The sequence below is a fragment of the Nestor notabilis genome, unplaced genomic scaffold (genome assembly GCF_000696875.1).
Source record: "Nestor notabilis isolate BGI_N333 unplaced genomic scaffold, ASM69687v1 scaffold3632, whole genome shotgun sequence".
Taxonomy (NCBI): Eukaryota; Metazoa; Chordata; class Aves; order Psittaciformes; family Psittacidae; genus Nestor; species Nestor notabilis.
Genome location: NW_009916901.1, coordinates 41,410 through 56,483, shown reverse-complemented (window position 1 = coordinate 56,483; position 15,074 = coordinate 41,410). Strand labels below are relative to the sequence as shown.

The following is a 15,074-nucleotide window of genomic DNA, read 5'->3' as shown; positions in this document are numbered from 1 at the left end:
AACTTAGTGGAAGATGATCTGGTACATCCTGCACTGAACTCTTTTCTAGTGTCTACACCGCAGTGGTCTTAGCTCTTACATTCCTGCACGCTGAGACACAGGTACATCACCTGCTCGTGAAACTGCCATAAGCCCAATAAACATCAACAACACAATGCAGAACCAAAGGGAAGTTCACTCACTCAGAAACAGAGAAGAGACCAAGCAGGTGGTAGAAACATGACCTTTCTCCATGAGGTCAAATAGCTTTATTGTGATTAAGCACTACAATACAGTATATATCCATAAAAAAACCTCTATAGTGTATATAAATTATTCCTTCCATTCAGTAATTCCTTTTTTTTTAGTTTCTTTTATTTTACCATTTCCATTACAGCTTTGGTACAATGTGATTCTGTTATATTTTTAAATACTTTTAGCTTCACAAACTCAACACAAAGTACAAAACTAATCCGAATTGGGGATATTACAATCTACACAGTGGTGTTCAGTGGTAGGAAAAAATCTTACCTCAATGAATTCATGTCACTAGCTAAGCTATAAAGGCATACCTAGCAGACATGACAAAAATATGCACCATTAACCAGCAAACATCTTTTTTTTTTCTTTTTTTTTCAAAATTTATTTAATTTTTAGGTTTTTTACAGATTTTTCCAGCAGCAAATCACTTGAGCATCGTCAGTGTTTCTGTCCTCAACTGATTATCCTGTTGTGTTCCTCTTCGTTTGAAGGCCATGAGTTATTTGTCAGATAATGCACCACTATCCTCGTGTATCCACACTGAGCCAGTGTCAGTACTTGACCTGCCACCCTGCACTGTTAATGCTCGCACAGTTTGTCCTGCAGCTGGCAGAAATAACCGGAACGTTACTGGAGGGGCAGTGTGGGGCGATCAGCCGCAGGTTGTTCTGTGGGGCAGGAGGTATGACATTACAGTAGACAGGCATTCCAGTGGCTGTAAGTGTTCCTTGACCTGATTGATTAGGTAGCATGATTGGTTGTTGGTATGATTGTTGCGGCAATCCTTGAGAACCCTGGGTCATTGGCACCTAGGCAGGAGTAAGGAAAGATGAAGGAAACAAAATAGTAATTACTAAACAAATCAGAGTAGGTCCCATGTATTCCCTACCTTCCTTCTAGCTGAACTTGAGCATACAAGATGTTCTGCCAAAAAGTGTCATTTTCTGCTGCCCAGAACTGTTCTCACCCCTGAGGATTTTGTTAGAGAAGGGTTAAGGAGAAATCCCCCTGCTACCTTGGTCCAGAAAGCGGCTCTGTCATCGTGTAGCTGAATATGAATTTCTGGGACCAGAGCAAGCACAAGACTCAACCGCGTTGTTTCTAGGCCATCTAGAAGGTCTAAATCTTTAACTTGGTCAATAACCTTCAAAACACACTCTCAATATAGCAATTCTGAAGATGTAAGGGGAACATTTTTCCCACAAATGATTCCCCCATCTCCACCTGGGTTGCTGTAGTGTTTTCAGAGCAGGCAGGGGAAAGGGTGAATGGCTGCTCACCCAGTGCAATCTGCTAAAATGAATTTGATGTCATTTAGGTTCTTTAATTTCCAGAGGGAGCAGCAGGAAACATAAGCACAGGCCTCCTCTCACAGGTTCTTGGCAATCTCACAGAAACCAGGTATAAGGTCTGGGTAACGTACAGACCTGGTAAAAATCAAGCCACTGCCCTGCCTCTCCGCAAACAACAGAAATCTGTCTGGCTACAGCTTGTTACAGGAGGCATGGTGAGATCCTTGGCAGGAGTCTCCACAGATGAGTAATTTTTATTGGATCAGGAAAGCCTTCAGCTTCATTACAGGAAACAATACTGCACTGGCAAAAAACCCCACAACCAAAAACCCCCAAACCAACAATAATGCTTTGTCTTTACTTTCTTTTAAATTCACTTTCTTCAAAGGAAGAAGTAGAACTCCTTCATCCTTTGTGATGTTTTACCCGCACTGCAGGTTGCAATAAATAGTTCAGTTGAAGTATTCCCAACTCAGATTGAAAACCAGGAGTACCAGGAATACGTAAACAGGAAGCAAAGAAACCAATTTCAGTCAGAAGCCTATTTATCCACAGGCCTCCTGCCACACACTGTCCTAATGAAGTAATAAGACCATTCTGTGATATGAAAGCTTCATCCAATTAAGCGCTCGCCACGAAAAGCATTGAAGCCCCCGAGTACCTGATAAGACGACATGGCTGGATACTGCACCATCATGCCTTGCACCTGATTTCCCTGTTGATTATTCATCAGGTTCTGGCTTTGGGGCGGCTGCTGCATTCCCATGAGACCCTGGAACCCCTGCTGCTGGTTCGGCAGGACAGGCTGGTAACCTGGAAGAGACAGACACCTTCAAACGTGCTGTTGCTTCAAGGGGCCAAATTAAAACTGTTCCAAGGAACAGCAAGTGATCCCATCATTTCTCCCCACATTCATCAAGAGGTTGCTCTGCTTCTAGTTAAGTGTTACTGGAAGAGAAAATGAAAGGGGAATAAATAAATGCTAACATGACCCTTCCTTGTGCTCTTCAACCCTGCAGCAGAGACCCACCTTGAGGGATGCCCGACTGCAGCGCAGGACTGTGAAGCCCTGCACAGACACCAAGTGCTACTGGCTTCTGTCTAGTTTCTCAGAGGCAAATCTCCCACTGGCTTCAAGGAAGGTATTTGCCCTTCACAGTCTAATCTGGTAGTTTTCTTTCAGGTCATGTTTTTTATCTTACCCTCCTACCTTTCTGGTAACACATCTGCCTGGCAGATGTAAACAGAGAAGGCTCTATTTAACCAAGAAGAACATCTGTATACCCACTGGTTCCTATTTGCAAGGGGTTTTAATACTATTAGGGAGTATTGAGAGTTATATTCCACCCCACTAGTTTTGTGTTTGGCAAAAGAGGAAAATCAAAACTTGAGGAGCGTCTGGTCCTCCCCATTGCTTGGTGGGAATGCTGCCGACACACAAACAGCTGCACAGGGATGAGAAGTTGATGCTTCTGCTTCAAACTGCAATGGGCTCTGTGCTCAAAGTCACCACAACACTGCAGGTTTCTTGCTGGCATGGCTCCTCTAGGGCTAACTGAGAAATGGGCAAAGGCTGTATGATGTAGAGGGCAGGCTGACGTGCCAGTGAGGCAGGAGCACGGATGGGAAAGGCAGTTTGAGCAGTGAGCTGCTCAGCAGCAACACTCTCTAGCCTGAGAACAAGCCTTGCTGGGTGGAAGTGGGCTGGTGGGGAATGCTGCTGCCTACAGATGAGGGATTTTGCAGAAAAGGTCAGAAAAGGGAAAGGGGGAAAAGGGAAAGGGGGAAAAAGATCCCATCTGTGAAAAATGCAGCCAGCCACAGGCATTATAAATCCCCAAATAATTTCTCTTTAAGACATCCTGTGCCCTTTAGCACTCGTATTTGTTAACATGCAGCAATGCAGTGCACTGCTAACTCTGTACTGATGTTCTCAGAACAAGCATATTTCTGCGAAGAAGAATTATCAGAAGGAGCAACTCCGTTATTTCGTATGAAAAATGTGTGTCACGTCTGCCCAATTGATATTCATGACTACAGTACACAGCTCAATATACTTCACAAATTGGAAATCATCACCTGGGTATTTCTTCATTATGTAAGAAAAATAAAGTAAGGAATGTCTCTGTTTCTGCCAGCCTATTGTCAGCTGAGAGCTTCCCTTTAAAATCTCCCTGATGCCAGAGAAATGCCAGGCATCTCTGATCAATTTTTTGGCATTAAAGATGCTTTTCCTCGGATACGAGATTAATGTCTCCAGTCAACTGAGCAAAAAAAAATAAATCAATTCCATGAGTGATTAACTTGGCTGGGATATAGCATCAAACATCTCCCAAATGCACCAGATTATTATACATTCAGATTTGCTCTTTTCCTATGCACAAACACAGTGTCAGCAGATGTTTTAGTCACAAAAATTACCAACATCAAAAGTGCTGTAAGTGAGTTTCCAGAAGGCTTATACAGCAATAATAAAATTACAAGTCCTCTTCTGCTCCTGTACCCCAATTATGGGGGGAGGGAGAGAAAGGACAGAAATAAAGAATTTAGCACTACTATTCCGGTATCTGCAAGACACAGTTTAAGCAGAGAGGAGTCAACTGACAGCAGAAGCAGCAACAGATAATTCATCTTGTGTCACATGCGGTTGTCAAAGTCCCAGATGTTGGAATGAATGACTGGTGGTGGGCCAGGGATCAAGTGATGCTAAGTTGGGAAATGCAATCAAACACTGCATCTGGGCTCACAGAGTTGGACCGGGATGCACAGGCCCAGGGTGATGGACTGGTGCTCTGCAGGGACAGGAGGGCATTGCTAGGGTCAACTAGAGAGAAGTCCTTCTGTTGCTTCCAGTAATACAATTGCATTGCCATTACTTTAGTGATAGAAACATCATCATGGTATCACAGAATGGTTTGGGTTGGAAGGGACCTTAAAGCTCCTCCAGCTCCAACCCCTGCCCCGGGCAGGGACACCTTCCACTAGAGCAGGTTGCTCCAAGCCCCTGTGAACAACCTAGCCTTGAGCACTGCCAGGGATGGGGCAGCCACAGCTTCTCTGGGCACCCTGTGCCAGCGCCTCAGCACCCTCACAGGGAAGAATTTTTAGTGCACAGCCTATCAGAAATCACTATTCCCCCAAAATTATTAACCTTGTCCACACAGAGTATTTTCAATCCTCAAGTCAGCTCAGCCATGCTTTTGACATGCGATCAGTCATGGGGACTGACCACAGTGCACGAGAAGCCATGCACTGCTGGGCAGGGATGGATGTTTCGGAGCTAGACACCGGTGTCAGGAAACAAGTGAGAACAGGAAGTGGCACCATGCTTCCTGCAGCAATAGTTTGCTTCATACTTGCTCTTTCGCTCATTAGCTTTCATATTACATAAAGTGTAATCCTTAAAAGCCTCTTTACTGTCCCCTGAGAACATACATACGTGGGTTATTTTCTAATGGCAGTACACATCAGATGAACCATCCTATTACTGCAAGCTCCAGGGCCTCTTTACTGCAATTATACCATCCTGCTCTATGTTATCTCTGCTACAAAGGAGGATTTTTTAAATCAGGGCAAACATGAGAGACATTGTTAAACAATCAGAGGAACAAATCATGCACAGAATTTCAATGAATGCCTCTGAGGGAAAATGAGCCTTGGATTGCAGTCAAAATGGAAGACACCGTCATTCCATCAAGGTAATTCTCTGAACCTTTACAGCTTGTATCACCATGCCTACAGTCAGCTAACTTAAACATCCCAGGGGAGATAGACCCACGTATGTTTTAATTCCTAATGAGGCTATGGAGCTCAAAACCCAAAATGCAATGGTCTTACACCTCTTGCAGTAATGTCACCCTGAGCTGCCATTAAAGCATGTTTGGTGCTCTGCTGGGCTCGGCATGCAGCCTTCCCGAACGGCATATCCCTGCTTGGAGGGACTATTCCATTGCTCATTTTAGATTTGAAGCATATATTAGGAAGAGAGCTTTGCAGTACGTGTATCAGCACTCCAGGTAAAGAATAACCAGCCCTGAGCTGCAGCCTGGCACAAGTCCCTGAACTCCAGATCTGACTGTACTCTGACCACTTGAACAGAGCCCTCGCATCTAAACCCACCCAATGTAAACGCATAAATTCACAGTGGTTTTGATGGGATCTGACAGCTCACCTGCTGCCCTCCCACTTCACTCACCAAGCCATTGCCACCAGCAAACCCCAAATGCAGGTGTCTTGGCCACACATTGCAGTGGTTTAGGCAAGCAAAGCCCAGTAGCAATTCTAAAGGGACACCTCAGCAAGGCTAACCTGGCTGGGCGCGATGCTGCATAGAACTGGTCATGCTCCTGCCCACTCTGCCACCACTGCAGTGACTTCCTGGTGCCCCAGTATAGACCAGCTCAGCCTCTTCTGTATCTGCTGCCAGAAGCACCAGAAAGAGACTGAATTTGAGCTCCCATGGGAAAGCCGAGGGGAGCGAGCACCACCTCTTGGTGCAGACACAAGGGAACACCCTGCGATGTGCTGAAACCAGGGCAATGGTAGATTGTGCACCCAGTGCTGTGCTTGCTGCAGGGGCTTACATCTGCAGAAGACTCCCTAAAACTGCTAAGGGCTGAGAAGAGAGCTAAAAAATGATCTGAGGTCTGAAGCACACCTCTTCCTGGGAGACCTAATGAGCTCACTCTGCTCCATTTATTCAAAAGATGAAGAGGTATCTGCCGGTAGATAGTTCTTGAACAGAATAGAAAATGCTATAATAAAATTAAATGGTTGGAAGTTAAAAGTAGGACTGTTCAGATTAGAAATAAAATACAAAGTTTCAACAGACCCTATAATTAACAAGGAGGGAATTTATCCAGAGAGGAAACACATTTGCTACACCCGAAACCTCTAAAATGAGGATGGACAGCTTGCTAGAAGATACTCATCAGCTCAGTAGAAGTTCTGGGAATAAAGATATAATTAGAGCTCTGTGTCCAGTATTATTCAGAGCATTAAATTATATGTTCCAGGCTTGAAATACTCATGAAAATGTTAGCCAGTTAACTCTTAACACTTTTCTTATCTTCCAAGGAAAAGGAACAATCTTTTGCGTGTGAGACAGGATCTTCCTCCCAATCTCTCCTCACTTTGGTCACATACTGGCAATGACATCCAATTCACTGCACAAGCAGACAGTTCATCTCTGTGGAATATCCATGAATATTCCAAGGGCAAATTCTGTCCTATTTTAGTTTACTCTGCCCTGGAGCAGCGCTCAGTAGGCTGAAGAATACAATTGCTATCTATTCCCTTTTGCTAGGCTATAGTTTTCTTTACTTTTTGAAACAAGCTACGGGTAAAGCATTCAAGTGGCTGGATGTATCTTTTACTCTATAGTCACAGAAACTTACAACCCCATGATAAGTTACTAAGCAGAGAAGAAACAATACTGTTGTAAAACTATACCTCAGTCATGCGCATATCAGTAAGGACGGTAAAGTTTTTTGGCAACTCATTTGCTGACAGCTCTGAGCTGGTCCATCCTAAAGTACTTGCAAAACTTATCTTACTAGGTCAGGCAGACCTTACTAGGAAGGAAAAAATGAAGCAAGCAGTTCGGCAAGATCAAACTCTGTATCTTAGAATCATAACATAGAATCATAGAATCATTTAAGTTGGAAAAGACCCTTAAGCTCATCAAATCCAACTGTTAACCCAGCGCTGCCAAGTCCACCACTAAACCATGCCTCTTAGCACCACAAAGAACCTTTTGCTTCTCAAATGGACACTAAATGTTATCAGTAAAGTGTGAGGAAAGGAAGCCACGCTGGGGAACTTTGCATTTAGGACAGCTGGCCAAGCTGTGGGAGGTGCATACTGCAATCTCTTCCCAGCAGCAATCTGAGGCAAGGGGTTTCCAGGAGCCAGAACAAAGCCCTCTCCTGGGCGTTGCAGAGGGTCCATTAGTCCCTCCTGCAATGTTCCTTACCTCGAGTGAGCTACTCGAGGCCTGCAAACAGATGTTTCACCTTCCACATGGGCATCAGAACTGCCAGCTGCAAAATGTCCCGACACTGCTCGCGCTAGAGAAGCAATGCTCCAGTGCCTCGGGCTCAGGATTCTCACAACCCGGTGTTCCGCACTGCATTTGGGTGGCTGCTGAGGAAATGGGGGGTTCGTTATGCACTTGGGTCATTACCCAGCCAGATTCACTGCAAATGATGGGCTAAAAGTCTCATGGAAAGCATAAAATTCAGCTATAAATCTAAGCTGATTTTGATTTTAGCCTCGCCCCAGTGTCTGCAGTCTGGAAGGCTCCCACAGAAGACACGCTAATTAATGTGTCCCTACTGGTGTGTTATTTTCTGTGTGAGTCTGAAGATTTAAACTGCATCTTGTGCAGCTGGAATCCAAAGCATTTTGTCAACAATTCTGTAGTTTAAGCTTGGATCTAAAACCCAAGGCATCCTGCAAACCCAATCTGCTGCAGTTGATCAATCCACTCCTACTGTGTCTGCTCTCTTGCTGCAACACACATAAAAATGTCTTGACCTGGTAAGACAGGCTTTGTGTTCCATTTGAAGACATCACATACAATTTCTGGGTGTGAACTGGATACTATGTGAGCTAGGATGACAAATGCTCAATAGCTTAATGCTCAAAATCCATCCCTTTCCCCTCAAAACATGCAATCATTTTATTTTTCACGCACACACAAAAGAAAACCCCAAAATTCCTATGCCTGAAATAAAAGTCTAAAAAAGCAACAACTAAGTTGGAGGCGTGAGGTGGCAGCCACAGCCTCCTTTCCCCACGGCACCACACAGGCTCAGACCCTCAAAACCAAAGGAAGCCTTTTCACATAAGTAACTAACTTACAGCCTGACTTCTTTCATTTCAGGCCAAAGAATGTCCCACCCCAGCAGTACAGCTCCAGGGGAAAGCATGGGGCATTAACACCAGTTTTGTTTTCACTATTTAAAACTAATGACATTGATCTTTCAAGTTGGGTGAGATCAAAACAATTTTGCTATGGCACTCCAGTTACCCTCCCTGAAACACAGTCAGATATTCCTCAACTGATTACAGTGACAGTGACTCGAATACTCTTCTGCAGAGCTGGGGTTATAAAACTGCAGGATTTTGAACTCAAGAGTTTCAACACATAATTGTTGCCAAAACTGCGCCTCCCTGGTCCCCTGCATTTGCTGTAGCTTTGCTAAGAGCACATTCATGCTTCCCAAACCTGGTATCAGATCAACAGCCACATCTGTTGGCAGACCCACAGAGAAAGAGCCATGTTCAGCTGCATTAGGAACTCAGCATGATGTATATGCGTCAGAGAAATGAATCACTAAGATCTGTGATCACAAGAAGTACTGGTTAGAAGACTCGTCTGTCTCCTCCACCCCTCTCTGCTTGGTTCACAAAGCTATAAATCCCACAATTTCAATAGCGCAAAAATATCTTCATCCAGCTCTAGAAGAAGAAACCAAATTTGGGAATTTGCTGCAATTCTGTGTTATTTCAGAGCAACCTATTTGTTGGATTTAGTAAAAACTGCTGATGAAAATGCTCTGATACACAACAAATTTTGTGGCAGGTTATGGCTCTGAAATCCTCCATCTGGGTAGTCCTGCTAGAGCAGAATCTGTCTTCTCTTTGCTCCCCTTTGTCTTCTTCATTTATTCTTCCTCAAAAAGCTATAGGAAATCCTGGTTTTACATATTTTGCAAGCCCATGGTCTGGCAGAAACCCAAAGCACAGAGCAGCTGAAGCATGGGTGGTTTCATGCGCTACTCGAGACAACATTGCTAACTGGGGGCACTTTTTTACTGCTAACAAAATGGGAAGAAAATTAAGGGAATAACACAACTCCCTGGGCAATGCAAACCCTCCCAGTTCAAAAGACGTGCAGGATCAAAGCCTCACAAAGCTGTTATTTTAGCTCTGCCTGTCCTATATAAACCAGAATAAGGTACATCTTTACAAAAGCTAAGAGACAGTGTTTTGTGCATAGATGTCTCCTCAAGAATAGTCACCACATAAACCAAATGGCCTTATCCGGGTGGTGGAAAGCCTCTTGTTATGGTGGTTTAGATTCTGTTAATGAGAAATGGTGAAGCAACGACCTTTAGGGCAAACATACAAAATCAAGGCTACAACAAACTTATGAATCGCATGAAGATGTGCACCCACGCCTCAGTTACTTTCCCACAACTAGAAGAGTTGTTTTCAAACTCACTGTACCTCACTACCAAGTAAAAAGGCTCAGACAAATAAGCAGTATGATTAAATACTTTCATTATATACCTAATGAAATCACACACTGTAACACCTTCTGAGACTACAGTTTTAATTAAGGCAGGCTGGCATTTTGGCTTCCCCCCCATCCCCATGTTCCAGGGGAACAGCAGGTAAGGTCAAACAAAAAGCTTATGTGATAAAACTGCGTGAGAGTGCTCCTGGGGGACCTGGCATTATTAACAAGAACATGAAGAAGGGCACAGTTGAACAGTTCAAAAGATAAACGATTGCATTCAGTTTACTTTTCGCTATCAACTGGAGAACTTGAGAGAGCTGTTATTTGACAAGAAATGTGTATAAATAGGCAGCAAAAAGAGCTTGAATGGATACAAATAAAGGAGATTCAAGGTTGGGGAAATGTTTTTCTTTGGTTTAAAATCTAGATCTATTCTTTTACTTCTCTATACAAAGGATTTCCAAATTATAGGGACAGCTTTAAGAACAACATGCTTCTAGTAAGTGGCTTGATGCTGAAAATAAACCTGTTCTTGCTGAGAACATTAAACCATATCATTATATGACACTTTAATCACTTATTTCATTCCCTTTTCAATACACCCTTATTTTATGTTTTGAGACCATTTAGCACTGTTCCTGTTCTTCAGAAATTATGACACAAATTATTTGCTCTTCTCCTTGAGGAGAAATCTGAGCTGAAGAGGGGCACCTCTTTCAGGCATGGTATGGAACTCACAGCTTCTCTAAGAGTCAGAAAAGAAAATTCTATTTTTAAGACAAAATCCTTTTATCTCGCTTCAGTAAAAATATAGAGGGAACAGCCAGCTGCAAGCCAAAATAATTGCAACACAATAATGCAGGGCTCCATTACAGCAGCGTAATTCTGGTAAAGCAGCTGAGCCAGGATCTTGGCACTTACCCAGACCCTGGAGCCTGACTTAAATGCATTAACCCAAAGCATGTGCAGCTGTTTGGTAATCTGAGGCTTCTGCATTTTATTGGAGAGCAAAAAAATAGTCACTCAGCCAGCAAATGACACAGGTGATACAGAGAGAGAAGGGAAGTATTTAAGCCTTTGAACTAAGTTAACCCATGGAGTGATGTGAACAGGCTGGGCAGCTTTGGGGAGATGGGCTTTGGAAAGTGCTTCCATTTGGCTAGCAAGAGGAGCAAGGGTTCACACTGGAGCAGTAGATGCCCAAAGCCAGCTGAGGTGCCTGCAGGGAGGGTACTGCAGGACCTGGAAAACATGATTCTGAGCAGGGTGAAGCTGCTTCTTCCCCACAGAGCTAAGCACTGAAGGCACGTACTGCAAGCTCTCAGGGCATCACGGAGGTCCCGAATAGCACTGGGGAAGACACAAGTCTAACCCTTCTTCTCTCAGCCCCTGCCCACCAACCCTGCTGATGTTAATGAGCATCACCCATAGGCAGACAAACAGACCACCCTGCAGAATTTGTGGGTTACTCTTAATAGAGCTTTACTGCTTAAAGACCAAAACAGATGCAAATATTCTTGTAGTCCTTACCATGGACATACACTGTTACACTGCTGCAGTCTGCTGCAATTCCTCTTGATGGGATTTTTGAGTAACTAATATACAACCAAACCACCAATGTAAAAACATGTTAGTGTTGACAGTAAGGTTCCTTTGGCATGTGATGTGCTGTAGGTCTTGCCTCTGGCTGAAAAGTGGCATCTAGAGAGATGCCCTTGCCAGCAAAACGTTCAAGTTTTCATTTAGAACGACTACATAGCATTAAGTTCACTAGTTCTGCTGAATTCAGAGACAAAGTACCCACACATTGTCACAGAAAACCTGAATTTTCTTTAAGGCTAAGATTTACAGTGAACTGTGAACAAATTAAGCATATGATTAACTATTTTATTACTACCCTTTCTGGAAAAGACAACCAAACCCAAAACAATACCTTTGGCTAAAGGCTGCAAAAGCAAATGACTCTTTTCTCATCCCTCTGCCCAGAAAACTGTATTTTGCAGAATTGCAAAATGAACCTTTGTTAAAAATGTATTCATTTTCACATGGGAACTTCCTGTAGCTCAGAGCAGGAATATCAACACTGGAGCTGGTACAAATTTACACTTGGTATAAATTCAAAACTTGATTTAAAAAAAATGGCACTAATTTAACTCGTGGGATGCAGAAACACACACACACCTGTACCCGAACCAGTGGAAACAAGTATCAGATATAATGTAGAGCTCAGGAAGTTCCATAGCAGCCTGATCATTGCAATTGCTGAGCTCTAACTAACCACTCACTTCATCAGTGGGACTTACAGATCTTATTTCCAGCCATAAGTACCTGCAGATATGAGTGGCAGGGCTCAAGCTATAGGAAGATAACAATAAATAGCCAAGTTGCTGCTCATCAACTGGGCTACGTGAATTGACTGTGCACCACTGCTCTGTGCTGAATGCAAAGCAAAGCAGGAGGTGGGTGAAGCCTTCGTGCACAGAGCAGGCTGGAAGCGCATATGGTCACATCAGTGTAGCTCATTAGATGAGCAGTACCCCATGTAATACTCCCTACATGTATCTGTGTCTGTGTTTGCAGTTATATACAACAATTCCTGGTCATATCACAACAATTATCTGCAATATCCATTGTGTTTGTCAACAAATCCATACAAAAGGCACGCAAAGGGACAACCACCCAAGCAAAATTGAAAGAACAAATACAAAACCAGCAGGATCAGATTTCCCATGCAAGCTGTGAACCCACAGATTCACTGAATTCCAGCAGGTTCATCTCTACGTCACACTAGCCTGATCTGCTGGGTTACCCACAGATAAGTAACAGCAGGTCTGAGCAAACAAACTGTTGTCCCCCATGTACTGATCTGTAACCCAGTTCTTGATATTGCTGAAATATCTACAAGCAGAAACCCAATGTGAACCTCCATCATGCCAGCTACTGTGCAAACTGCAAGGAGTAGCTGCAGTCCCAGCACTAAAGATGGTGCATTCCTGAACAGACAAGAGAGCTGGAGGTGGGGAAAAAAGCACCCAGGAGAAATAAATTGCCCAGAGAAAACCAGCACAAAACATGTCTGGAAAACCCACCAGAATCTCTGTATATTCAGAGAGCACTACTGCTTAGAGCTCCATCCTGAGTAGGCTGCAGCTTACCAGCACAGCCACAGAGATGATGGTCCGTGTGCTCTCACTGCTTCTGCCGTGCTCTTTGCTTCCACACAGGTTCAGGTACAGGCTCCTGCCCACATCCTATGTATTGGAGGAAGGCTACAGCGTGCTGGAGATGCATGGTTCACCGTGCTGTGTTGCACTTTATTGAGGGCAGAGTAGGGTAGATAACTATTTATTTACTGGCACCATCAATTCCCAGTCTCTGCCGTTCACACTCGCAACCCGGGCTCAGCCTCAAGAAGAGTCTTCACAAACACACCACCAACTGGAAATACCATCTGCAAGAAAGGCACGGCTTCTGTGTACACCTATAGGTTAATGTATCACATCACTGAGCAAAAGGACTTGTATTTGTTTATTTACCTTTAACATAAGGGCACAGCAAGTTATGGGCTACATCCCCCAGCTAGAGGCGAACAGACGCAGGATGATACTGAAGCCAACAGGACTTTGATGGAGCATATGTCTGCCCATATGGGTCCAACTGCAAAAATCTCATGTTTTCCAAGTGTGCCCATGCAGAACGTAATCCAAAGGCTATTGGGGGTTAGCAATCAACCTTAACTGGCTTTGCACCATATTAGGAGCACTCGCCTGCAACACAGTGATTACACTGGCCCCTATACAGCAGAGCCCTTAAGCATTTGCTTAAGTTTTAAGCATATGAGCCAATTTTTTGATTTAAGAGCAATGATTTACAGGCTTGAATACACGTCTGGGATAAGGCCAGGGAACTCAGCCCCTTAAAGGAGGATATGTCCAGTAGGAGAGATACCAGCGCATTTATTCTGTGTATTCTTAGCATCCTTTAAAAGGCTTCTGAAAAACTTGACCAGGCAGATACCAATACACCTAAGGAAAAAGAGGCCCCATTCCAATAAAATACAGTTCTACTCTTCCCAGCTCTCCTTTCGCACAGCCACTGCTTAATTCACAAGCAGTGGGGCAAGATGGGTCTGAGCCTAGATTCACACATGGCCCAATACACATCTATACGATTGCATCCAAGAAAGTGCTATTAGATTAGACTAAGCACTGGCTATGTACCAAGAGGTACTGCCAAGTAATAAACAAATGGCAACCAAGGATAAGTCGGTCAGACTTGACTTCTGTGGCACTTCTGTGGCCCAGTTGTGTTTACCTTGCAATTAAAAATCCTTCTAGTTTACTGGCAGACCCTAGTTTACTTCTCTTATCTTGCTTAATTAAAAAGAGCTGTTAAAAAAATTGGGTTAGGCCTTTTCTGCTATTAAAGCAGTCATTATCATCAAGATCTTCCATTCCCATTACCCCAGAAATACAGGGCAAATGCCATGTCAGGTATGGACATGTGCTTTGTGTCTCTGTTGGAGGCACCTACTCCATTCTGTGTCACTGCCGAAATGTGAACACCAATTGCAACTCTGCCATAGGTACAAAACCATACACCAGATCACTGCACCAAACCTGGGCTGTACCTTTCAGCTAAAGCTTTTTCTTGGAAGGAGGTGAACAGCAAAACTTACAGCTGTAGTCACCCCAGTGCCTGGTTAGCTTCACCTGTGCCCAAATCATTTATCTCACAAAGGAGGGAATAAGTGAATAAAAGCCAAAAATGTCTGTAAAAGTAACACCGTTCCCTTTTGACATTCCAAATAGAATGGTACCGATTGCTAAAAGTTCAAAAAATTTATTTAATTTCCATTTTAAAAAATATTTTAAGTGCAATGGAACAGTTTAATTGTCCATAGGTGATTTAAAGCTTTTGTTTCACCTTTCGGTTTGCCTCTGGTGGAGGGGAGGGTGAGTCTCATTGCTCAGGACTTTTAGGAGGTTTTGTTTTAATTGGCCAAGTTATCTGCAAAATAACTTGTTGATACAGTTTTATAAGCTCTTTTTATAAATCAGGCAGCTAAATCTGCAAAGCAAACCTACCTCCACGTCCCAGACAGATGCTTGTTCAACTCTTGCACTGGGTGGGCAGAATAATATAAACATTTAATTAAAAAAGGGAATGCCCTGTGGATGTAGACCTTTACTTTTGCCTTTTCTAAGAAGGGTTTAGTGGCACTTTTGAAAATACGAGGATTAACACCAGGAAACACAAGTTCCTTGTGTGTTCACAGAAGAAATGAATAGATA

The 15,074-nt window shown here is 43.5% G+C and overlaps 1 protein-coding gene across 1 annotated transcript in view; it reads right to left on the bottom strand.

Annotated features, from left to right (window-relative positions):
• Nucleotides 1–212: 212 nt before the first annotated feature.
• Nucleotides 213–15,074, bottom strand: part of ARPP21 (cAMP-regulated phosphoprotein, 21kDa) — a gene marked incomplete at its 5' end in the record, with an annotated part of 50,965 nt that continues 36,103 nt past the window's right edge. Inside the window, 2 exons of the mRNA XM_010024809.1 lie at nucleotides 213–1,049; nucleotides 2,194–2,345. Coding sequence (XP_010023111.1) covers nucleotides 792–1,049; nucleotides 2,194–2,345 — 410 coding nt within the window. The remainder of the gene's footprint in view (nucleotides 1,050–2,193; nucleotides 2,346–15,074) is intronic.